This window comes from Ranitomeya variabilis, chromosome 2, assembly GCF_051348905.1.
Source record: "Ranitomeya variabilis isolate aRanVar5 chromosome 2, aRanVar5.hap1, whole genome shotgun sequence".
NCBI classification, from domain to species: Eukaryota; Metazoa; Chordata; class Amphibia; order Anura; family Dendrobatidae; genus Ranitomeya; species Ranitomeya variabilis.
Genome location: NC_135233.1, coordinates 731,077,179 through 731,104,046, shown reverse-complemented (window position 1 = coordinate 731,104,046; position 26,868 = coordinate 731,077,179). Strand labels below are relative to the sequence as shown.

The window sequence follows — 26,868 nt, the reverse complement described above, 5'->3', positions numbered from 1 at the left end:
TGGCTAGGGGCTGATGTTTCTAGCCTGGGAAGGGGTAATACCCATGGAGCTTCCAAAGCTATGAATATCAGCCCACAGCTGTATATTTAGCCTTTACTGGCTATTAAAACAGGGGACCCCCTCAAGAAACGACGTGGGGTTCCCCCACAATTAATAGCCATAAAAGGCTATGTAGACTGCTGCGGGCTGATATTCATAGCCTGGATATTTGACAACCCCCCCCCCCCCCCCCCCCCCGGCTACAAACACCAGCACGCAGCCGCCCTAGAAAGGCGCATCTGTAAAATGCGCCAATTCTGGCACTTAGCCTCTCTCTTCCCACTGCCCTGTAGTGGTGGCATATGGGGTAATAAGAGGTTAATGTCACCTTTGATTGTAAGGTGACATTAAGTCCGGTTAGTAATGGAGAAGAGTCAATAAGACACCTATCCATTACTAATCCTATAGTAGTGAAAGAGTTAGACACAGCCAGAAGAAAGTATTTTAATATTCTTAATTTCACCATACTTACAACAACGCCTAATTCCCCGGAGCAATCGATCACCTGCAAAAAAAAAATAAAAATAATACTAAACCAACACAAATACTCCCTGGTCTGATGCAGTCCAATTAATAACGAGTGTCCCACGACGATCTCCCCTATAAAGCTGTCACATCAGGCCTCCAGTGACACACTGACGGGAGACAATGGCTCCTGCAGTGTTATCACTGAGGGTTCAATGGCCTCACTTTACGGCACTGCTGCATGAGAATTTTCCCACGCAGTGGTGCTGCAAGTGACAGTATGAACTATACTGTACTCATAGCAGTGGAGGGATACAGTGTGGAAGGATACCTTTCATCACTGTCACACTGGAGTCCTGGGAGAGCGGTCGCATCTGCCGATGTGACAGCTCTCCACGGAAGATCGTCGTGGGACACTCATTATTAAATGGATCAGGGAGTATACTGCTGATTTTTACATTTTTTACAGGTAATCGAGGGCTTCGGGGATTAGCTGTATGGTGAGTACATACTGTATGTTGTATGTCTATATGTATGTACTGTATATGTGTTGTTGTGGGTTTTTTTTCTCGGTCTCCCATGACAGCACTACGGAGAGAGGGGATCCGCCCTTCAGGGACAGGAAACCTACAGATAAAAGGGTGGTACCTCTCCCTCGCATCAGTTGGTTTCCTGTCCCTGACAAGGGAACCTCTCTTCGGACGGTACCTGTATGAAGACCGTTGGACCGGGACCGGGCGGTCGAGTTCCGGCAGCGAGGAGGCTCCTGCCGCGGCTTGTCCGGCTCCCGAAGCCGCCACCGCTGGGACTGAGGGGTCCTTCAGGGTGAGCGAGGGGAGAACGCCGCCGAATCTAATGAGGAAGGGGCGCTGGATCACCGGAGCTCTTGTGCTGACAAGCGCACACTCCGGGTGTACAAAGATGGCCGCCGCTCCGGAAATGGAGGACTGGCAGGACTTCCGGGTCATCGCCGCGCGCATGCGCGGTAATATCTTCTCCCTGGGAGGACGGCAGGAACCGGAAGTGCGGCAAACGCCGGGGGATTGGCGCCGGTTACAAAAAGGGGGGATTGTGCGCACATGGGTGTCGCACTTTCTCCCTGTAACCATGGAGGACAGCGATCCACAGGAGCTGCAGCCAGGACAGCAGCGCCACACAAAGAGCACCAGGAGTGGATCTAGTAGCCGTTCCACACGGCGCAGCAGATCCGCTGCGAAGACTGATACTCCTTCTAAAGGACCTTCCTTACCAGGCCCGAGTCCCCCTCCAGAACCGGTACCTGCCTCCACATCCGAGTGGTGAGTGATCTCCGTGAATGTACATATTTTATAATGGGGCTCCCTCTTCTCCCTTACTAGGGTAAGAAGAGCCTGGAGAAAAGGAAAAATAGGGTCTGCCCTACCTGTAACAAAGCTTTACCAGTAACCTGGGAGAAAAAGCTTTGCAAGACATGCATCCAGCGCTTACTATGTGAGGAGACCCCCGACTTCGCTTCTGAACTTAAAAATGTAATCAGGTCTGAGGTTCAGAATGCCCTTCTATCCTCCAAAAAAGAGGTGAAGAAGGTGAAGGAGTCGGTACATTCCCACTCGGCCCGATCGTCATCTGAAAATGCTGATTCGGACGATTCAGATTCCCCCCTATCCTCTTCTGAGGAAGAGTCGGGCCGACATTGTTTCCCACTAGAAGAAGTAGATTCTTTAGTGAGAGCAGTTAGGGCTACTATGGGGGTAGAGGAACCCAAACCTGACAAAACCGCCCAGGACGTAATGTTCAGAGGTTTGGGACAAAAAAAGAGAAGAACTTTTCCCCTAAACCCTAATGTCCAGACATTAATTAAAAAAGAATGGGAGAAACCGGATAGAAGAAATTCCTCGGTACCCTCCCTTAAAAGAAAATATCCCTTCGAGGATGAGGCTTCCTCCTTTTGGGATAAGGCACCAAAACTAGACGTTGCAGTAGCCAAAGCCTCGAAAAAATTTGCACTGCCATTCGAGGACATGGGTACCCTCAAAGACCCATTAGATAAAAAAGCGGATACTTTCCTTAAGGGAGCATGGGAATCGGCGGGAGGTAGCCTGAGACCTGCAGTTGCAGCTACTTGCACCTCCAGATCCCTTATGGTGTGGATCGACCAGCTGGAAAGTCAGATTAAAGACGGGTTACCCAGAAATAAATTGCTGGATTAATTCCCTGCAATGAGAGCAGCAGCAGCGTTCCTAGCGGACTCCTCGGCGGACTCCGTACGCTTAACATCTAAGGCCGCTGCTCTTTCCAACGCAGCCAGAAGAACCTTGTGGCTCAAGAGCTGGCCGGGAGATCTACAAACGAAATTGAAATTATGTTCTATCCCATGTGAGGGAAATTTTTTATTCGGCGAAACCCTGGATGACATCCTCCAGAAAGCGGGAGACAAGAAAAAAGGGTTTCCAAATCTGGGTCCGGTTCCATTTAAACAATCCTTTCGGAGCCGCAGATTTTTTCGCCGTAGACCCCCCAGAGAGCAGAATAAGTGGGAAGAAGGAAGGAGAAGGGATAGGGGTTACTTCTTTGGCAACACCTCCCGTGATAAAAAGCTCTCCAAATGACATTTATCCTCCGGTGGGAGGAAGGCTAACATCATTCCTTCCCGCCTGGAAGAAAATTTCCAACAACATCTGGATCTTAAATATCATACGGTATGGTCTAAAAATAGATTTTGTCTCTTTCCCTCCCCGGAATTATGTAATAACAAAAACAAGATCTTCGGCAGCAGAACAAACTGCATTAGAGGAGGAAATTATTTCCCTACTACAAAAATCGGTGATTCGGGAAATATCTCCTCAGGAGATAGGGGAAGGTTTTTTCTCCCCTCTATTTTTAGTACCAAAGCCCGACGGGTCCTTTCGGACGATCATAAATCTAAAAAACTTAAACAGATACGTCGTAAATTACAAATTCAAAATGGAAACAATAAGGTCCACTATAAAGATTCTCTTCCCGAACTGCTACATGGTTGTAATAGACCTAACCGACGCATACTACCATGTGCCCATCCACGATCATTCCCAAAAATTCCTCAGGATGGCAGTCTCCATAAAGGGTCAAATAAGGTTTTTTCAATACAAAGCTCTTCCATTCGGGATTTCAATAGCTCCACGTACACTCACCGGCCACTTTATTAGGTACACCATGCTAGTAACGGGTTGGACCCCCTTTTGCCTTCAGAACTGCCTCAATTCTTCGTGGCATAGATTCAACAAGGTGCTGGAAGCATTCCTCAGAGATTTTGGTCCATATTGACATGATGGCATCACACAGTTGCCGCAGATTTGTCGGCTGCACATCCCAAAGATGCTCCATACAAGGCAGGATGGATCCATGCTTTCATGTTGTTTACGCCAAATTCTGACCCTACCATCCGAATGTCGCAGCAGAAATCGAGACTCATCAGACCAAGCAACGTTTTTCCAATCTTCTACTGTCCAATTTCGATGAGCTTGTACAAATTATAGCCTCAGTTTCCTGTTCTTAGCTGAAAGGAGTGGTACCCGGTGTGGTCTTCTGCTGCTGTAGCCCATCTGCCTCAAAGTTCGACGCACTGTGCGTTCAGAGATGCTCTTAGGCCTACCTTGGTTGTAACGGGTGGCGATTTGAGTCACTGTTGCCTTTCTATCAGCTCGAACCAGTCTGCCCATTCTCCTCTGACCTCTGGCATCAACAAGGCATTTCCGCCCACAGAACTGCCGCTCACTGGATTTTTTTTCTTTTTCGGACCATTCTCTGTAAACCCTAGAGATGGTTGTGCGTGAAAATCCCAGTAGATCAGCAGTTTCTGAAATACTCAGACCAGCCCTTCTGGCACCAACAACCATGCCACGTTCAAAGGCACTCAAATCACCTTTCTTCCCCATACTGATGCTCGGTTTGAACTGCAGGAGATTGTCTTGACCATGTCTACATGCCTAAATGCACTGAGTTGCCGCCATGTGATTGGCTGATTAGAAATTAAGTGTTAACAAGAAGTTGGACAGGTGTACCTAATAAAGTGGCCAGTGAGTGTATATTTACGAAAATAATAGCGGAAATGATGGCCCACGTGAGGCTATTATATACTAATAATCCCTTACCTGGACGATTTTCTTATCGCAAGCAACTCAGCACAAAGTTGCAGGGAAAAGAGAGACCAAGTGATGACCATCCTGACGAACTTGGGATGGCTTATAAATGTAAAAAAATCGAAATTGGAACCCTGTCAAGTACAAGAGTTCCTAGGACTGACATTAGACTCTCGGGTCCAAGAATGCCGACTTCCGGGTCCCAAAAAGGACAACATATTGTCCATGATAGCGCGAACATTACACAATCCCTCAATGACTCTAAGGAGAGCAATGTCGCTTCTGGGCTCTCTGTCCTCATGCCTACCAGCGATACCCTTCGCACAATTTCACACAAGAGAGCTTCAGTGGCACATCCTGGAATGGCAATTGTTACTAAAAAACAAATTGGAAAGCCGGCTCATCCTAGATTCATCAGTTATTCGTTCCCTTCTTTGGTGGGGAAAATACCAAAACCTGTCAAAGGGAGTCCCTTGGGTACCAAATATCTCTCGGATAATAACAACCGATGCGAGCCCCAGAGGGTGGGGGGCCCACCTGGTGGACAAAGTAGCTCAGGGCAATTGGTCAGATCAAAAACTATTAGCATCCTCAAACCAAAAGGAACTTTGGGCGGTATATCATGCTCTTCTTTTTTTCCTAGCCGACATTCAGGGACACCATGTCCGAATTCTTTCAGACAACAAAGTGACTGTAGCCTATATAAACCACCAGGGGGGGGAACAAGGTCTCGTTCACTGATGAGTTCTTCAGCCAAGATTATCAAACTGGCAGAAGAAAACTTACTATCCCTCTCGGCACTACACATCCAGGGTTCAAACAACGAAAGGGCAGATTACCTGAGCCGGACTCAGTTGAGACAAGGCGAGTGGTCCCTAAACCAATCCATCTACAATCAGATCACAACAATGTGGGGGACACCAACAATAGACCTGTTCGCCAATTGCAAAAACAAAAAAGTAGGCAAATTTTGTTCTCTAAGCCCAGAAGGGAATCCCCAGGCTCTGGATGCTTTTCTGATTCCATGGACACACAAACTGGCATACGCTTTCCCACCAACCATTCTGATTCCGGCAGTCATTCGGAAAGTCAGAGAGGACAAAACAAAAATGATCCTTATTGCCCCATTCTGGCCAAAAAGGGCATGGTTTTCCTGGCTAAGGATGCTATCGATATCAGACCCGTGGGTTCTACCGGATATGCCAGACCTTCTACATCAAGGACCAATCTTCCACCCATAGGAGTCGAACCTCCATTTGACAGCCTGGTTTTTGAACGGGGACTATTAAGAGAAAGGGGTTTCTCGGATAACTTAGTGGCTACGCTGTTAAAAAGTAGAAAGCCCATCACTACTAAAATATATGGGAAAACATGGAGGAAATTCCTATCTGTCTCCAAGGTAAAAATCCAGGATGGGCCCTCAATTCCTAAAATCCTTGAGTTCCTACAAAAAGGTCTGGAGCAGGGGTTGGCAGTCAGTACTCTTAAGGTGCAAATAGCAGCTTTAGGAGCTCTATATAACCAAAACATTGCAGCTAACCCTTGGATAATAAGATTTATCAAGGCGGTTACAAGATCAAAACCCTTAGTTATTCAAAAGATACCCTCATGGGACCTAAATTTAGTCCTTTCAGCATTAACGGGCCCTCCATTTGAACCTATACAAACGATTCCCATAAAAACATTATCACTCAAAACTATTCTTTTAGTAGCATTAACATCTGCGCGCAGAATAAGTGACATTCAAGCCCTTTCCTCTAATCCACCTTTCACTAAAATCTTGGATGATAGTCACTCTTAGACCCGACCCAGCCTATTTGCCAAAAATGGCATCAAAATTTCATAGGTCACAAGAAGTATCCCTGCCATCTTTCTGTCCAAACCCGAAAAACGAGAAAGAACTAAACTTCCATAATCTAGACGTTAGAAGATGCCTAGTCCAATACCTAGATTCCACCAGGGAGTATAGGAAGGAAGGCTCTTTGTTTGTCTGTTTTCAGGGTCCCAGAAAAGGATTCCGGGCTTCCAAGGGAACTTTAGCCAGATGGATTAAGGAGGCAATAGCCCTGGCATATTCATCTTCGGGGAATACAATCCCGGATGGTATAAAAGCGCATTCCACAAGAGCAGTAGCTACCTCATGGGCTGAGAGGTCAGAGGTATCAATAGAGCAAATCTGTAAGGCGGCCACCTGGTCATCACCATCAACCTTTTTTAGGCACTATAGACTAAATCTAGCCTCTGTATCTGACTTAACCTTCGGACGAAGGGTCCTTGAGGCGGTGGTCCCTCCCTAAGCTTAAATCTCTGCAATTCTCTCCGTAGTGCTGTCATGGGAGACCGAGAAAGTCATAGTTACTCACCGTTAACGGTGTTTCTCGGAGCCCATGACAGCACCTGCTTATTCCCTCCCATCACGAGTGCGGTGAGCACCTTTCTAAATATAATTTATATAATTTATATGATGTATATACTATAGGTTTAGGCACGGGGTTCCTCTTTTAAGAAATGTTATAATATAATGTTCTCTCTGTTGTAACTAACCTGGAGGTCCTCTGATGCTCTGTAAACCAACTGATGCGAGGGAGAGGTACCGCCCTTTTATCTGTAGGTTTCCTGTCCCTGAAGGGCGGATCCCCTCTCTCCGTAGTGCTGTCATGGGCTCCGAGAAACACCGTTAACGGTGAGTAACTATGACTTTTTTGCTTTTTTTTACACTTGGACACAGTAGCCGGATGATGGGACTACAGCTGTCCCATCATCCGGCTAGCTGTCACTGTAGCAGGCATAGCTGGAGTCCCATCGGACAATTCCTGCCTACACACAGACCCGCACGCACACACATACAGCCCCACACAGATACACACTAACACCCACACACACAGCCCCACACATCATCCCCGCACACACACAGCCCTGCACAATCCCGCAGACACACACAAACACCCGCACACAGCCCCGCACATCTTCTCTGCACACACAGAGTCTCCGCCCACACATACAGTATCCGACCATACACTCTCCCCCCTCCCGATCTGCAGCGTTTCTCGCAGGCACATCCGCAGCAAAACCACAGATCTTTTTTTTAAACCTGCGGATTGACCTGACACAATGGAAGTCAATGGGTGCAGAAACGCTGCAGATCCGCAAAAAGAATTGACATGCCGCGGAAAAAAAAGCTGCTATTCCGCGCTTTTCTTACCGCAGCATGTGCACACCAAATGTCAATTTCACATTGACCAACATTGCTTGTGCACTATACTGCGGATTTGATGTAATTCCGCACGTCCAAAAACGCTGCGGATCCGCATCAAAATCCGCAACGTGTGCACATAGCCTAAATTTGATCTATAAAATCTGGGATAGGGGCAAGGACCTTCTTTGTATCAAGGGATTCACAAACGATTCCCCCTGTGGCACAATTATAAACTAAGCAAAATGGCTAAATTAGAGGGCTTTGGTGAAGGGGATCTCAGAGGGATTTTGCTATTGACCCAAATAATACGTGATTGATCAATCCAGAGTTTTGATCAGACTCGCTCTGGGTTTGGCATTCCACATAGAGTCTTGTATCAGTATTTGCAGCTTCATCATGCCTTCCAGACACAAATTAAGACTACTAAGGTAGATATCACTAATCACTATATCTTAGATTTAATCGCTACAGCATCTAATATGAAGGGCCTTATGTCCTCCCATTTACAGGATATTACCCTTATATCTAGGCAAGCATCCAATGTTGGTCAGATCAAAGTGGGAAGACTATGTTGGCCCCATATCTGAAGAACAATGGAATGAAATACTAGAAACACCTATACTACCTTTGAGTCCCAAAGAATGTCCCAAATTTTCCTTATCCACAAGGTATATAAGACACCTAATATATTATTTAAAATTGGGGCTCTGATTGAAGACTCATGTCCGAGATGCGGTATGAAAGGGGCCCATCTGATGCATATGCTAAGGGAATATGTTGATATAGGCCACTACTGGGTGGGGGTGACCTCCCTGATTAAACGAGTATTTGGCATACACATACAACTTGATCCTAGGGTGTGCATACTGAGCCTTTTGGGGGTGGAGGTAATTTAACCCCTTCCTGACCTATGACGCCACGATCTATGTGGCGTCATGGCGGGAGCGCGTTCCTGCAGGTCGGGTCACCGGGGTCACAAATGTCACCCGACCAGCAGGTACAGGGGGACCTGTACTTGACCCCAGGGGGTGGTGGCTTTGTACCCCCACCAAGCAACCCCCCCCGGCTACGATCGCTCCAGGTGACCATTTTTGTCACCCCCTCCAGATCTGATTGGAGATCCATGTGACGCTAGCTCTCCAATCAGATGTGGAGGGGCGGAGTAAATTATGGCTGCCCTCGTTCTCCAGCCTTATCCCGTCTCGTCGCTGCAGCCTGCTGCTGCCATCCAGTACTCCCCTCTGCTGCCCTCTACCGTCTGACTCCACCTCCGCTCCCTTCCCCGAACCCCTGCCCCAGTGATCACCCCCCCGGCTGCTGGTTCAACCTCTGCCTCCATCTGCTGCTGCATCTCCTCAGCCCCCTCCTGCCCCCCCCGGAGATGACCCCCCCCACCCTAACCCCCCCCCCCACCCGTTGCTGCTGGTCCCATCTCTGCCTGCTGCTGCTTATCCTCAGCCCCCGCACCTGACAGCCCCCTCGGTGATCAGTGATCACCCCCCCGCTGCTGGTTCCATCTTTTTCCAACTGTTGCTGCTGCTCCATCTCCTCAGCCCCCCTCCTGTCCCCCCGGTGATCACCCCCCCCCCCCCTGCTGCTGCTGTTTCCATCTCTGCCTGCATCTCCTCAGCCCCCTCGCGCCTGACAGCCGCCTCCTGCCCCTCTCACGCCTGGAAGCCCCCTCGTGAATTAGAAAGTTTCAAACACTTGCACATACACACACGCACACTATAATAAAGTTTAGGTTTTTTTTACACAAGCACACACACCACACACACAATGTCCCCCTCGTCCCGCTCATCCCAGTCATAAAGGGTGTACTCAGCTGAGGAGGCATATTCCTTTATTCCTCCCACTCTTCCTCCTCCAGTGACACGGACTCGCCACCACCAAGATGTCGGAGAACGAGAAATCGTCCGGAGCCCAGGGGAGAAGACCCACAGCCAAGTGTAAGTAACCCCCAACCTAGTGCTAGTCATGCCCCGTCCCTGCCCTGAAAATTTTGTTCCACGGGTTCCTGATCCCCAATCAGGAATCCAGTTCAAGATTGCCAACCTCAGGGAAATAGACTTATTCAAAGTCTATTTCTCTGAGTCAATTATCAGTCTTATGGTGGAGTAAACTAACTTGTATGCCCTGCAATTTTTTGCCGAAAACCCTAATTCATAATTTTCTACTTGGAATCCCGTTGACGCCGTAGAAATGATGAAATATTGGGGACTGGTCCTTCACATGGGGATTGTGAAGAAACCAGAAATTCGCCAATACTGGAGTACTGATATTTTATATCAAACTTCAATATATGGCATGGTTATGATTCGCAAGAGTTTTGAGGCGATTCATAAGTTTCTTCATTTTAGGGACAATACGGACATGTTCAAAATTCAGCTGGTCATCGAACACTTCAGCAACAAGTTTGGTGGTGTACATTCCCCAAAGGGAAATTTGTGTGGATGAATCCCTCATCCACGTCAAAGGGAGGCTTCAGTTTCGTCAGTACCTGCCCAGCAAGAGGGCAAGGTACACGGGATAAAACTCTATAAGCTGTGTGAGAGTACCTCAGGGTACACTCTCAGCATTAGAGTTTTACCAAGGGAAGGACTGCAGGATCCACCCCCCAGAATGTCCACCTGCTCTGGGGTGAGTGGGAAAATAGTGTAGGATTTGGTCCACCCACTGCGTGATAAAGGTTACCATCTGTACGTTGATAACTTTTATACAAGAATCCCACTCTTTCAATCCCTCTCTGCCAAAGCTACCGCAGCTTGCGGTGCTGTGCGCAGAAACAAGAGGGGTCTCCCTTTGTCGCTAATTGAGCAGACTCTCCCAAAAGGTGAGAGCCGAGCCCAATGTAGCGGCAACATGCTTGTGGTCAAGTTCAAAGACAAAAGGGACGTCTTTTTCTTGACAACAATCCATGGTCCCGGCACCACGGCCATTGCCGTTCGAGGTACCCAGCACAGGTTCAAAAACCGGACTGTGCCCTGGGGTATAACAAACACATGGGGGGAGTTGATCTTTCTGATCAAGTCCTCAAGCCCTATAGTGCCATGCGGAAGGCGAAGGTGTGGCGTAAAAAACTGGCTGTGCACATCGTACAAATGGCACTGTATAACGCATACGTGCTATCACGATGTGCAGGCCAGACCAACAACACCAGGAGACGGGGATAAAGGCCCTGATGTTTGGAGACGAGGAAGGAGAGGGCCCCAGCACTCAAGTTTCCCATATGGTACCAGGGCAACATTTTCCCTGTGAAGTGAGAGCAAAAAAAAGGTGCCGGGTGCTATAAAAGGGGGATAAGAAGGGAAACTCGTTTCCAATGTGAAACTTGTCCTGACAAACCTGGACTGTGTTTCAATGAGTGCTTCAGAATTCATCACACGTCCGTGGACTAAACACATCCTGACATTCCCCTACAGAGCTCACCCACACCAGCCTGACATACACAACACACCACACACACCAACCTGACGTACACTAAACCACACACACCAATCTGACGTACACTACACCACACACACCATTCTGATGTAGTGTCAGGTTGGTTTGGTGTGGTATAGTGTACATCAGGTTGGTGTGTGTGTGTGGTGTATATTACACTACATACTTTACAAACGCGACATGGTGTCCGCTAACGATTGGAGCTAATTTTTCATTCAAAAAGTCAAATTGCGCTCCTTCTTTTCCAAGCCTTGCCGTGCACCCAAACAGTGGTTTACCCCCACATTTGAATTATCGGTGTACTCTGGAGAATTTGCCCAACAAATTTTAGGATCCATTTTATTCTGTTGCCCATGTGAAAGTGAAAAAATTGAGGCTAAAAGAAAATTTTTGTGGGGGGAAAAAAAAGTACTTTTTTATTTTTACGGATCAATTTGTGAAGCACCTGGGGGTTCAAATTGATCACTATGCATCTAGATAAGTTCCTTGGGGGGTATAGTTTCCAAAATGGGGTCACTTGTGGGGAAGCTCCAATGTTTAGGCACATCAGGGGCTCTCCAAACACGACATGGTGTCAGCTAACAATTGGAGCTAATTTTTCATTCAAAAAGTCAAATGGCGCTCCTTCCCTTCCGAGCCCTGCTGTGTGCCCAAACAGTGGTTGCCCCCCACATATGGGGTTTCCGCGTACTCAGGACAAATTGGACAACAACTTTTGGGGTCCAGTTTCTCCTTTTACCATTGGGAAAATTAAAAAAATGTTGCTAAAAGATAATTTGTGACTAAAAAGTTAAATGTTCATTTTTTCCTTCCATGTTGCTTCTGCTGCTGTGAAGCACCTGAAGGGTTAATAAACTTCTTGAATGTGGTTTTGAGCACCTTGAGGGATGCAGTTTTTAGAATGGTGTCACTTTGGGGTATTTTCAGCCTTATAGACCCCTCAAACTGACTTAAAATGTGAGGTGGTCCCTAAAAAAATGGTTTTGTAAATTTTGTTGTAAAAATGAGAAATCGCTGGTCAAACTTTAACCCTGAACTTCCTAGCAAAAAAAAAATTTAGTTTCCAAAATTGTGCTGATGTAAAGTAGACATGTGGAAAATGTTATTTATTAACTATTTTGTGTCACATAACTCTGGTTTAACAGATTAAAAATATAAAATTTGAAAATTGCAAAATTTTCGCCAAATTTCCGGTATTTTTCACAAATAAACGCAAAAATTATCGACCTAAATTTACCACTAACATGAAGCCCAATATGTCACGAAAAAACAATCTCAGAATCAGTGGGATTGAAGCGTTCCTAAGTTATTACTTCATAAAGGGACACTGGTCAGAATTGCAAAAAATGGCCAGGTCATTAAGGTCAAAATAGGCTGGGTCATGAAGGGGTTAAGATCCCCTGTGACAACCGCCATTCTGAGAATACTGTTTCTGGCCAGGAAATTATTAACATTGCGCTGGCTAGACCGTAATCCCCCAACATTGGAGAAATTAAAAGCTAAAGTTAATAAAACCCATATGCCTGGAGAGAGGTACTTACATTAAAAGGAACTCAATAAAAAAGTTTATAAATATGTGGCAATGGTGGCTGGTCACCCCTGGGGTGGCATCTGTGGACCTACTCAGAATAACTGTACTAGACCGGTTGGCTATTTCGGCTTTTTAAATATTGTATGGAGATACCGATTATTTTCTGTTTTCTGTAGACTTGTTTTCAGTGAACATACAACCAATACTAGTTTTGGGATAATCCCTGTATTTAATAACGTGTCACCAGTCTGGGAAAATCTTCATTTGGACAAAATGGGAAAATCTTCATTTGGACAAAATTGATAACTTTGTTTGGTATAGACTACCTTGGCAGGTATAGAACTATATAAACTTTTAGGGTTAAACTTGTTAAGTTTATTGTGTTTGTACTATAATGTATAATGTATGTAATTGTTTATAAAATCAAATAATCAATAAAAATTATTTGATTTAGAAAAAAAAAGAGGCCATGTCACCCGGGCAAAAGTGAACAGTTTTTGGCTTTGTTTTATTCTAACTGCTCCTCTGTGTAATCCCAGTTGTTTATTATTTTTAATCTCCAGCCATATTGTGTGTGGTTTTTTTAGTTAGTTTTCATTTTTATCAAGGGGGTGGTGCTTATAAAGCATGCTAAATACATCCCCCATCCCGTGCCCCGGGGAATCCTTTGAGCCATGCCCCTTGTAAAGACAATACAAATGAGTGTTAAATAAAAATACATATCTCTTGAGCCATTTGGCATATTTGAAAAAAATAAATAAAAATCCAATACTCACTGGAGCAGTTGGAATAAAAGAAAAGCATTTTGTTCTGGAGACAGGTCCCCTTTGGAAATTGTCACAAGCCACTTACTTGCTACAGTTGTAAAGGCTTTCTGCATTGATCTGCTAGCATAGGATCACACATACAACTGTGGATGATTAGTGTGAAATACAGTGCTGACGAGTTAGTGTGAGACACAGGAAAGATATATACCTTTGTACCGTTAGGCAGTAGATAAAATATTTAGAATTGAGTCTTCAGTGGTTGATACCTTTTAATGACTGAAAAGATGGTAACAAATTGCAAGCTTTCGAGGCTACTCCCGTCCCTTCATCTTGTAAGGGTATGTGCACACGTTGCAGATTTGACTGTGGAATTTTCTGTGCGGATTCTGTATTTCTTGGCAGAAAACGCAGGTCAGAATCTGCGCCTTTTTTTGGTATGTGCAGGTTTTTGTGCGGATTTCTTCCTTTTTTTTACCCCTGCAGATTTCTATTATGGAATGGGTGCAGAAACAGCCGATCCACACAAAGAATTGACATGGTCCTACTTTGAATCTGCTGCCTTTTCCGTGCAGATTTTTCCACACCATCAGCACAGCATTTTTTTTTTTGCCATTGATTTGCATTGTACTGTAAATCACTCGCAGATCTGCAGCGTTTCTGCTGACCCCTGGACTGTCCTGGAGTACATTCATGTTCACGTTGGGCAATGATGTCTTCACCATTCAATCTTACAGTGGGATATTCGAAGTGGAGAGATTGTCCAGGAGTACGACAGGCATCTGGGAGCTGTCAACACAATTACTTTTGTGGATGAGAACAGGCGTTTTGTAAGCACATCTGATGATAAGAGCTTGAGAGTCTGGGAGTGGTAAGTTCCATATTTAATCACTCATCTGCAATATTGAGAGGTTACCATATAAAATGGAATGGTGCAGGCATAAACTGTTCTTGGGGAGAAGCAAACCTCTTTCCCATCTAAACATATGCTTTAGCCTTCCAGATGGTATTGATTGTAAATTTCACAAAGTTTTGTTCATTTTTTTTTCTTTTTGCGTTCCAGTTCTGCATACATTTGCATGTGTAATTAATGTTGAACAGCTTGTGCCTGTTTTGACAACTGCAGTGTATTGACTACAGTACTTGAATCATGTGCCTGTTGCGGAGCCGGTTTGCTAAAATGTCGTTCCTTGGCGCAGTCTAGAGTCTATATTTGTGCATGGTTAGGAGTCTGTCTCTGGAGATGAATCTGTATTTTTATAGTCCTTTTTGTTTGCTCATGAAATTTTTCCATTGCTTTTAAAACATAATCCCTCATATTTCTGCGCTTGTCCATGATACTGGCCCCTCAAATTGTAGTAGACAATTATCTGGTTAGCAAGTGAGTTGACCAAGTCTTTAAAGGGGTTGGCTACTTTCTGACACAATTTTGGAAAAGCCACAAACTGATGCCTAATGGTATATGTAAATGCTAAAATATGTAATCTCTCCTCCAGGTTGAAGCCCATGAGCCCCCATGTGGCAGCTTCTCTGTCTGCCTGTGCAGGAACAGGCGGCATAATCCTTTGACTGTGCATGTGGAATGTGTAACCCGGGCCTTTTAGGCAAACAATTATAATTACAATGTTGTGCATTTTTCACATATTACTTTGCAATTTTGAAATAAACTTGTAAAAGTTTATTTATTTGAATTCCTCCATATGATTTGCACAAAGGCCTAAAAGGCCCGGGTTTTGTGAAAGTGTATATTTCAGACGTCACGCCTTCTAGGGTTAAACATTGTTAGTTTTTACACGTCATGTGGGTAAATCGCCTGATTCCATCTTTGGAGCTATTGCCACATTTACTGCTTAGACATGGTATACATGGGCAGTGGCAGAACTTTGTGAGTACTCCAGTAAGAAATGAGGCATTTTAGCCATTTCACATCAGTTCATGATGACCTTTCCGAAATATTGTCAGAAACCGGTCAGTCCGTTTAACTCATTAACATGTACGGTAGTTGGAGCAACATACCTTACATATAGCAATCGTAGTATTGTCTCATTTTGGAAATTTTATACCAGAAATGCTTTGGTTTTATCACCAATTGTTTTGTGGGTTTTTTTTTTCTTTTCTCTTTCAGGGACATCCCTGTAGATTTTAAGTACATAGCAGAGCCAAGTATGCACTCAATGCCTGCTGTTACCTTATCACCTAATGGTGAGTACAGAGTACAGTTTCTAATGAATAGTGATGAGCGAATATACTCATTGCTCGGGTGATCTCCGAGTATTTATAACTGCTCGGAGATTGTTTTCCTTGCCACAGCTGTATGATCTGTGGCTATTAGACAGTTTGATTACATGTGGGAATTCTCTAGCAACCAGTCAACCCCCACATGTACTCATGCTGGCTAGCAGCTGTAAATCATGCAGCTGTGTCAACAAAAACTAAATCTCTGATCAGTTACAAATACTCGGAGACCACCCGAGCGTGCTCTGGAAAACTCGAGCAGCAAGTATACTCGCTCATCACTACTAATGAACGAAGTACAATAGATATCCTTTCTACATATTACATGCATTATGTACATCTTACTGGAAGCCGACTGCCAACCATACCTCCCAACTTTTGAAGAAGGCAAAGAGGGACAAAGGTAGCTTTGCACTGTGGCAAATTTTAGGCCACGCCCCTGACCGCACCCATTTCACAACTAGTTACACCCATATCCACACCCCAAACCACACCCATTTAGCACTGCTGATCACACTGACCACATGATGCTCAATACTGTATAATGGCCACACAGTGCTCCATACTGTATAATGGCCCTACATGATGCTCAATACTGTATAATGGCCACACATGATGCTCCATACTGTGCAATGGCCACACATGATGCTCAATACTGTATAATGGCCACACATGATGATGCCAGTGTCGGGGCTGTAGAAGTGTCCCAGCAGCTCTGCTTACAATGCAGGCAAAGATTTCACCACCTGTCGCTGTCCACACTGCTGCCTCACAGATCTGCACATTGCAATGTAGTCCAACTCTGTGAACTCTGCATGCACACAGACAACAACACTATCTACTGGCTCCACTCCATAACTGCTGTAGTATATAAAGGAGAATATATATATATATATATATATATATATATATATATATATATATATATATATATATATATATATATATATATATATATATATATATATACACTAGCTGAAGAGCCCGGCGTCGCCTGGGCATAGTAAATATCTGTGGTTAGTTATAGCACCTCACTTCTCTTATTTTCCCATCACGCCTCTCATTTTCCCCATCACATCTTTCATTTTCCCCCTCACATCTCTCATTTTCTCCCTCACTCCTCTCATTCCCCCCTAACACTTGTCATTTCGACCTCACATCTGTCATTTTTCCCTCACTCCTCTCATTTTGCACTCACACCTTTTCATTTTCACCTCACACCTCTCATTTTCACCTCAGTATATACATGTTTGTCATCTCCCTTATATATAGTATACACCTGTATGTCATCTCCTGTATATAGTATATACCTGTATGTCATCTCCCCTGTATATAGTATATACCTGCTGTGTCATGTCCCCTGTATATAGTATATACCTGTATGTCATATCCTCCTATATATAGTATATACCTGTATGTCATATCCTCCTATATATAGTATATACCTGTATGTAATCTCCTCCTGTATATAGTATATACCTGTATGTCATCTCCTCCTATACATAGCATATACCTGTATGTCATCTCCTCCTGTATATACTATATACCTGTAGGTAATCTGCTCCTGTATATAGTATATACCTGTGTGTCATCTCCTCCTGTATATAGTATATACCTGTATGTCATCTCCTGCTGTATGTAGTATGTACCTGTATGTCATCTCCTCCTCTATATAGTATATACCTGTGTCATCTCCTCCTGTATATAGTATATACCTGTGTGTCATCTCCCCTGTAAATAGTATATACCTGTGTGTCATCTCCTCCTGTATTAGACCTCGTTCACACGTTATTTGGTCAGTATTTTTACCTCAGTATTTGTAAGCTAAATTGGCAGCCTGATAAATCCCCAGCCAACAGTAAGCCCACCCCCTGGCAGTATATATTAGCTCACACATACACATAATAGACAGGTCATGTGGCTGACAGCTGCCGGATTCCTATATGGTACATTTGTTGCTCTTGTAGTTTGTCTGCTTATTAAACAGATTTTTATTTTTGAAGGATAATACCAGACTTGTTTGTGTTTTAGGGCGAGTTTCGTGTGTCAAGTTGTGTGTGTTGAGTTGCGTGTGGCGACATGCATGTAGCGACTTTTTGTGTGTCGAGTTGCATGTGACAGGTTAGTGTAGCAAGTTGTGTGCAGCAAGTTTTGCGCATGGCGAGTTTTGCGCGTGGCGAGTTTTATGTGTGGTGCCTTTTGAGTATGTGCAAGTTTTGTGTGAGGCAACTTTTGCATGTGTTGCAACTTTTGTGCATGTGGCAATTTTTCCGCGTGTGGCGAGTTTTCCATGAGGTGAGTTTTGCACATGTGGCGAGTTTTGCATGTGGAGAGTTTTGCGCGTGGCGAGTTTTGAGCGGCGACTTTTGTGTTTCGACTTTTATGTGGCGAGGTTGGTGAATGTGTGGTGAAATGTGCGCTGAGGGTGGTATATGTGTTCGAGCACGTGGTAGTGTGTGGCGCATTTTGTGTGTGTGTTCATATCCCTGTGGTGGTGTGGTGATTATCCCATGTTGGGGCCCCACGTTAGCAACTGTACAGTATATACTCTTTGGCGCCATCGCGCTCATTGTTTAAGTCCCCCTTGTTCACATCTGGCAGCTGTTAATTTGCCTCCAACACTTTTCCTTTCATTTTTTCCCCATTATGTAGATAGGGGCAAAATTGTTTGGTGAATTGGAAAGCACGGGGTTAAAATTGCACCTCACAACATAGCCTATGACGCTCTCGGGGTCCAGACGTGTGGCTGTAGCTGCGACGTTTCAGATGCCAATCCCGGGGACACACACACACACACACACACACACACACACACACACACACACACACACCTTTATATATTAGACTAGCTGAAGAGCCCGGCGTTGCCTGGGCATAGTAAATATCTGTGGTTAGTTATAGCACCTCACTTCTCTTATTTTCCCCCTCACATCTCTCATTTTCTCCCTCACACCTCTCATTCCCCCCTAACACTTGTCATTCCGACCTCACATCTGTCATTTTCCGATCACTCCACTATTTTCCCTCACTCCTCTCATTTTGCACTCACACCTTTTCATTTTCACCTCACACCTCTCATTTTCACCTCAGTATATACATGTTTGTCATCTCCCTTATATATAGTATACACCTGTATGTCATCTCCTGTATATAGTATATACCTGTATGTCATCTCCTCCTGTATATAGTATATACCTGTGTCATCTCCCCTGTAAATAGTATATACCTGTGTGTCATCTCCTCCTGTATATAGTATATATCTGTATGTCCTCTCCTCCTGTATTAGACCTCGTTCACACGTTATTTGGTCAGTATTTTTACCTCAGTATTTGTAAGCTATATTGGCAGCCTGATAAATCCCCAGCCAACAGTAAGCCCACCCCCTGGCAGTATATATTAGCTCACACATACACATAATAGACTGGTCATGTGACTGACAGCTGCCGGATTCCTATATGGTACATTTGTTGCTCTTGTAGTTTGTCTGCTTATTAATCAGATTTTTATTTTTGAAGGATAATACCAGACTTGTGTGTTTTTTAGGGCGAGTTTCGTGTGTCAAGTTGTGTGTGTTGAACGGCGTGTGGCGACATGCGTGTAGCAACTTTTTGTGTGTCGAGTTGCATGTGACAGGTTAGTGTAGCAAGTTTTGTGCAGCAAGTTTTGCGCATGGCGAGTTTTGCGCGTGGCGAGTTTTATGTGTGGTGCCTTTTGAGTATGTGGAAGTTTTGTGTGAGGCAACTTTTGCATGTGTTGCAACTTTTGTGCATGTGGCATTTTTTCCGCGTGTGCAAGTTTTGCGTGTGGCGAGTTTTCCATGAGGTGAGTTTTGCACGTGTGGAGAGTTTTGTGCGTGGCGAGTTTTGAGCGGCGACTTTTGTGTTTCGACTTTTATGTGGCGAGGTTGGTGTATGTGTGGTGAAATGTGCGCTGAGGGTGGTATATGTGTTCGAGCACGTGGTAGTGTGTGGCGCATTTTGTGTGTGTGTTCATATCCCCGTGGTGGTGTGGTGATTATCCCATGTCGGGGCCCCACCTTAGCAACTGTACAGTATATACTCTTTGGCGCCATCGCTCTCATTCTTTAAGTCCCCCTTGTTCACATCTGGCAGCTGTTAATTTGCCTCCAACACTTTTCCTTTCATTTTTTCCCCATTATGTAGATAGGGGCAAAATTGTTTGGTGAATTGGAAAGCGCGGGTTTAAAATTTCACCTCACAACATAGCTTTGACGCTCTCGGGGTCCAGACGTGTGACTGTGCAAAATTTTGTGCCTGTAGCTGCGACGCCTCCAACACTTTTCCTTTCACTTTTTCCCCATTATGTAGATAGGGGCAAAATTGTTTGGTCAATTGGAAAGCGCGGGGTTAAAATTTCACCTCACAACATAGCCTATGACGCTCTCGGGGTCCAGACGTGTGACTGTGCAAAATTTTGTGGCTGTAGCTGCGACGGTTCAGATGCCAATCCCGGACATACACACACACACACACACACACACACACACACACACACACACACACACACACACACACACACACACACACACACACACACACACACACACACACATTCAGCTTTATATATTAGATATCTAATATATAAAGCTGAATGTGTGTATGTCCGGGATTGGCATCTGAACCGTCGCAGCTACTGCCACAAAATTTTGCACAGTCACACGTCTGGACCCCAAGAGCGTCATAGGCTATGTTGTGAGGTGAAGTTTTAACCCCGCGCTTTCCAATTGACCAAACAATTTTGCCCCTATCTACATAATGGGGAAAAAATGAAAGGAAAAGTGTTGGAGGCAAATTAACAGCTGCCAGATGTGAACAAGGGGGACTTAAAGAATGTGAGCGATGGCGCCAAAGAGTATATACTGCAGTTGCTAAGGTGGGGCCCCGACATGGGATAATCACCACACCACCACGGGGATATGAACACACACACAAAATGCGCCACACACTACCACGTGCTCGAACACATATACCACCCTCAGCGCACATTTCACCACACATACACCAACCTCGCCACATAAAAGTCGAAACACAAAAGTCGCCGCTCAAAACTCGCCACACGCAAAACTTGCACACGCGGAAAAATTGCCACATGCACAAAAGTTGCAACACATGCAAAAGTTGCCTCACACAAAACTTGCACATACTCAAAAGGCACCACACCTAAAACTCGCCACGCGCAAAACTTGCTGCACACAACTTGCTACACTAACCTGTCACATGCAACTCGACACACAAAAAGTTGCTACACGCATGTCGCCACACAAAACTCGTCTCACAAAAGTCGCTACATGTATGTCGCCACACGCCGTTCAACACACACAACTTGACACACGAAACTCGCCCTAAAACACACACAAGTCTGGTATTATCCTTCAAAAATAAAAATCTGATTATTAAGCAGACAAACTACAAGAGCAACAAATGTACCATATAGGAATCCGGCAGCTGTCAGTCACATGACCAGTCTATTATGTGTATGTGTGAGCTAATATATACTGCCAGGGGGTGGGCTTACTGTTGGCTGGGGATTTATCAGGTTGCCAATTTAGCTTACAAATACTGAGGTAAAAATACTGACCAAATAACTTGTGAACGAGGTCTAATACAGGAGGAGACGACATACAGATATATACTATATACAGGAGGAGATGAGACACAGGTATATACTATTTACAGGGGAGATGACACCGGTATATACTATATACAGGGGAGATGACACACAGATAAATACTATATACAGGAGAGATGACACACAGGTATATACTATATAGAGGAGATGACATACAGGTACATACTATATACAGGAGCAGATTACCTACAGGTATATAGTATATACAGGAGGAGATGACATACAGGTATATGCTATGTATAGGAGGAGATGACATACAGGTATACTATATACAGGGGAGATGACATACAGGTATATACTATATACAGGAGATGACATACAGGTGTGTACTATATATAAGGGAGATGACAAACATGTATATACTGAGGTGAAAATGAGAGGAGTGAGGGGGAAAATGAGAGGAGTGAGGGGGAAAATGAGAGGAGTGAGGGGGAAAATGAGAGGAGTGAGGGGGAAAATGAGAGGAGTGAGGGGGAAAATGAGAGGAGTGAGGGGGAAAATGAGAGGAGTGAGGGGGAAAATGAGAGGAGTGAGGGGGAAAATGAGAGGAGTGAGGGGGAAAATGAGAGGAGTGAGGTGCTATAACTAACCACAGATATTTACTATGCCCAGGCAACGCCGGGCTCTTCAGCTAGTGTGTATATATATATATATATATATATATATATATATATATATATATATATATAATATTTTTATAATCATACATACATACATACATACATACATACATACATACATACATACATACATACATACATACATACCCTATGACTATGAGGCTGCACTGGATTGCTCTAATTGCTGCCACTACTCCTGGTTATAATGACTTTTACTGTAAGCAGAGCAGGTCAGGGCCAGCTACATGTATGTGTGCAACACACACACGTACCTCAGAATGTCCTCTCTCCCTCTCTGAACACTGTCCCGGAAGAAGATACAGAGGGGGCGTGGCCTAATACAAGAGGGCGTGCCAGCTCCTGCTGGCTGTGCGGGACAGGTAGAGTCCTGTGCAGGACTGCAGGGCACAGCCTCAAAATCGGGACAGTCCTGCAGTATGAGGGACGGTTGGGAGCTATGTGCCAACTAGTAACAGGGTTAGAATGCCACGTGGCAGTATGCTGTTCATATATACAGTGCCTATTCTGCCCCCTGGAACTTTTCAACCTTTTCCCACATATCATGCTTCAAATATAAAGATACCAAATGTAAATTTTTGGTGAAGAATCAACAAGTGGAACACAATTGTGAAGTTGAACGACATTTATTGGTTATTTTACATTTTTGTGGAAATTCAAAAACTGAAAAGTGGGGCGTGCAATATTATTCAGCCCATTTAACTTAATACTTTGTTGCACCACCTTTTGCTGTGATTACAGCTGCAAGTCGCTTGGGGTATGTCTCTATCAGTTTTGCACATCGAGAGACTGAAATTCTTGCCCATTCTTCCTTGGCAAACAGCTCGAGCTCAGTGAGGTTTGATGGAGACCGTTTTTGAACATCAGTTTTCAACACTTTCCACAGATTCTCGATTGGATTGAGATCTGGACTTTGACTTGGCCATTCTAACACCTGGATACGTTTATTTGTGAACTATTCCATTGTAGATTTTGCTTTGTTTGGGATCACTGTCTTGTTGGAATACAAATCTCCGTCCCAGTCTCAGGTCTTTTGCAGACTCCAACAGGTTTTCTTCAAGAATGGTCCTGTATTTGGCTCCATCCATCTTCTCATCAATTGTAACCATCTTCCCTGTCCCTGCTGAAGAAAAGCAGGCCCAAACCATGATGCTGCCACCACCATGTTTGACAGTGGGGATGGTGTGTTCAGGGTGATGAGCTGTGTTGCCTTTATGCCAAACATTACGTTTGGCATTGTTGGCAAAAAGTTTGATTTTGGTTTCATCTGAACAGAGCACCTTCTTCCACATGTTTGGTGTGTCTCCCAGGTGGCTTGTTGCAAACTTTAAATTACACTTTATATGGATATCTTTAAGAAATGGCTTTCTTCCTGACACTTTTCAATAAAGGCCAGATTTGTGCAGTGTACGACTGATTGTTGTCCTATGTACAGACTGCCCCACCTCAGCTGTAGATCTCTGCAGTTCATCCAGAGTGATCATGGGCCTCTTCGCTGCATCTCTGATCAGTCTTCTTGTTTGAGATGAAAGTACATCGGAACACCCCCTCATCTCAGCCTGCGGCTTGCAGCAACGGTACCATTCTAAGACGCATCCCCATTTTCCCCAAAAAATTTTTGGTAAAAATGGGCGTCTTATAATCCGAAAAATATGGTAGTTTAGTAAAGTGCTGTAAATCTTGATAAATTTGTCTTGGGCTACTTTCACACTAGCGTTGGGCTCGGCCCGTCGCGTCGCAGTGCGTCGGGCCGAGGTTACCGACGCTAGCGTTCTCTGAGCCGCACAACGGGGGCAGCGGATGCATTTTTCCAGCGCATCCGCTGCCCCATTGTGAGGTGCGAGGAGGTGGGGCGGAGTTCCGGCCGCGCATGCGCGGTTGGAAATGGCGGTCCGTCGGCCGCAAAAAACGTTACAAGCAACGTTTTTTGCAGCCGACTGTCCGCCACAACACGGCGCAACCGTCGCACGACGGTTGCGACGTGTGTCAATGCGTTGCAAATGCGTCGCTAATGTTAGTCAATGGGAAAAAAACGCATCCTGCAAGCACTTTTGCAGGATGCGTTTTTTTGCCAAAACGACGCATTGCGACGTATTGAAAAAAACGCTAGTGTGAAAGTAGCCTTACCGGTTTAGCAAAACTGACTGGGACTGACAGAAATGCCAAAAGTTGCAACATTTTTGTGCAACTTTGTGTTCTGCAAAAGCCTGCAACATTTGAAGGTGTTTTATAGCAGAATTCTGTGAAACAGCGTTTTGAATCGGACACAAAGTGTATAGCTTTCGATTGCCTTGGTTGCAGAGAAAGCTTCCTTGTGTTCACATAAATAGAGCCTAAGTAGTGATGAGCGAGGGTGCTCGGAGCTTGCTCCTGTGCGAATAGTGTCTTTGTCTTGCTCGAGTCCCCGTGCCTGCAAGTCTTTCGGCTGTTCCACAGTAGCAATCCATGCAGTGCTGGCCTGTTTGTTGGGCAATTCCTGCATGTGTTACAGCTGGTGAACAGCCGCCAGACACGGCCTTATCTAACCACGGTCACTCATTAACTAAGCCAAATTGATGAAGCCCCCTAGTGTGGAAGGGTTGACTGCCCACTGTGTGTGAATGGTGTCTGTCTGGTATCTTACGATATATGTGAAACATTCTTCTCTGGTATGTCTGAGCATCATGTGGAAGCAAAATGTTAGGTCAAAGTTTACATGCGAACAGTATTTGGTGATAATCTCTCAGAATACGCATTTACTTTTTCTTCACATTGATTAACAGGTAAATGGTTGGCTTGTCAGTCCATGGATAACCAGATCCTTATTTTTGGAGCGCAAAACAGATTCCGATTAAATAAAAAGAAAATATTCAAAGGCCATATGGTGGCAGGTTATGCTTGTCAAGTGGACTTTTCACCAGACATGAGGTAATATTCGGTTACAATTCTGATTTTATCATACCCTTTTAAAACAATACAGATTTACCTTGGCATTAGTTAGTTCACATATAATCTTAAAAGGGTGGTCCTGTAGTGGACAATCCCTCTTCAATGTCTCTATTATGCCACTGTTTGTCACATGGGTGAGGCAGTAAAGGAATGGAGGAAGTCAGAGCAGTTCTCATTTCTTTCGAATGTAAGTGTTGTCTGAAGGAATTGAGCGTGAAACAGTCACCGATTCCCTTCGGGGCTCATGTCATCACAACATCATGCGGGCCCCAGCGCTGATGTTGCTGCAATGGTGGTCCTGGTAGTTTTCTCTCCTGCACTGTGTTAGACTGATCAATATCAGGCAGGAGTAGAAAGAACTTTGAACCCCAATCATGAAAACTTTCACCCCAGAATTCTGTCGTAAAAGCTTTTGAAAAGTCACAACATTTTAATTTTGCTACTTTTGGCATCTTTACTCCATTTTCTTAGCAACCACCCCTTGTCAAATTCATGATGAGCGGTGGAATTCGCCACACCAAATATCTTACTTATGGTGAGGTGTACACACGTGTAAACTGCTCTTCCGATGTTCCTGATTCACTAAGAAGTGTTGGCCTCTTCTTGAAACGGGATCATCTAACTCCAGCACGTCCCCTCATCAACACCGTCGTGAACAATGCCAGACTTGATTAATTGGGCCTGATGTTGCCACATAGTTTTATCAGTGATTAGGAAGGACACTGTACACATCTTCTAGTCCGGAAGAAGCTTCCTGTGATTGTGGAGACTGCTGACAATGTTTAGCAAGAAACAAATCTTACTAAAGAGTTCATCTTATGGTCTAAAAAATGTGCTAAATGAAAAATCAGTATTTCCACCCACTGTTTAACTCTTCATTAATTGAGATTTGAAATAATTCTAGGAGCTATTGGTGAAATGATCATAACTACTCAATTTCTTTTTTTACCAGCTATGTGGTGTCTGGTGATGCTGATGGAAAGCTGAACATCTGGGACTGGAAGACTACTAAGCTATACAGTAGATTAAAGGCCCATGATAAAGTGTGTATAGGTGCAGTATGGCACCCTCATGAAACATCCAAAGTGATCACCTGTGGATGGGACGGTCTCATCAAACTATGGGACTAAATCACAAGTGCCTGTGTCGGATGAATGAACTGTTTTTATTTAACGTACTTTAAACTTTGTGTGGGCGAACTACTAAGATTAAAGAGCTGGTATTTTGAAAGTGAATTACCCACCTTGAAAGGTGTAGATGGGCCCACCCACCTCTATCATCTTTTTGAAGATTTTTTTTTTTTCATTTTTTTTAGTGAGAATGTAAATTCCTTGAAATGTCAATTCTAAGCGTTGAGTGGCATCATGCAAGATGTGTGCTCTGTACTGTGTGTAGATGGAGAAGTACCGTCCGCAGCAGGTGCAGTGTTTGTTTCCATCTGTAGCCCTGTATGTGTATATGGAAGCTCAGACAAGCACATTATTTATCTGTACAGATGTTTTATTTTTAAGTGAAAAATAAAATTGTAAATTGCTCTTTTCTACATTCTGGCTTCTTTGCAGTTGATCTAATTTTATTTATACAACTTCTTTTTCTGCAGAGGAAAAGCATTTTGTCATCTGTTAGGACCTATGTTTTTTTTTCTAGTCGCACTGATAAAGGCAATAAAATATCCATATGGATTCTGCTGGTGGCTGGTTAATATGCTAGTAATTTTTCCCAAATGCAAATATCTGATTATATACACTGCTCAAAAAATAAAGGGAACACTTAAATAACACAATGCAACTCCAAGTCAATTACACTAATGTTAAAATAACCTGTGAAGCAACACTGATTGTGAATCAATTTCTCCGGCTTTTGTGCAAATGGAACAGACAAC

The 26,868-nt window shown here is 44.3% G+C and overlaps 1 protein-coding gene across 1 annotated transcript in view; it reads left to right on the top strand.

Moving 5' to 3' along the window:
• CDC40 (cell division cycle 40) overlaps window positions 1–26,529 on the top strand; it is a 96,611-nt gene extending 70,082 nt beyond the window's left edge. Inside the window, exons 12-15 of the mRNA XM_077289558.1 lie at window positions 14,274–14,407; window positions 15,662–15,738; window positions 24,821–24,965; window positions 25,939–26,529. Coding sequence (XP_077145673.1) covers window positions 14,274–14,407; window positions 15,662–15,738; window positions 24,821–24,965; window positions 25,939–26,116 — 534 coding nt within the window. The 3' untranslated portion in view covers window positions 26,117–26,529. The remainder of the gene's footprint in view (window positions 1–14,273; window positions 14,408–15,661; window positions 15,739–24,820; window positions 24,966–25,938) is intronic.
• Window positions 26,530–26,868: the final 339 nt, after the last annotated feature.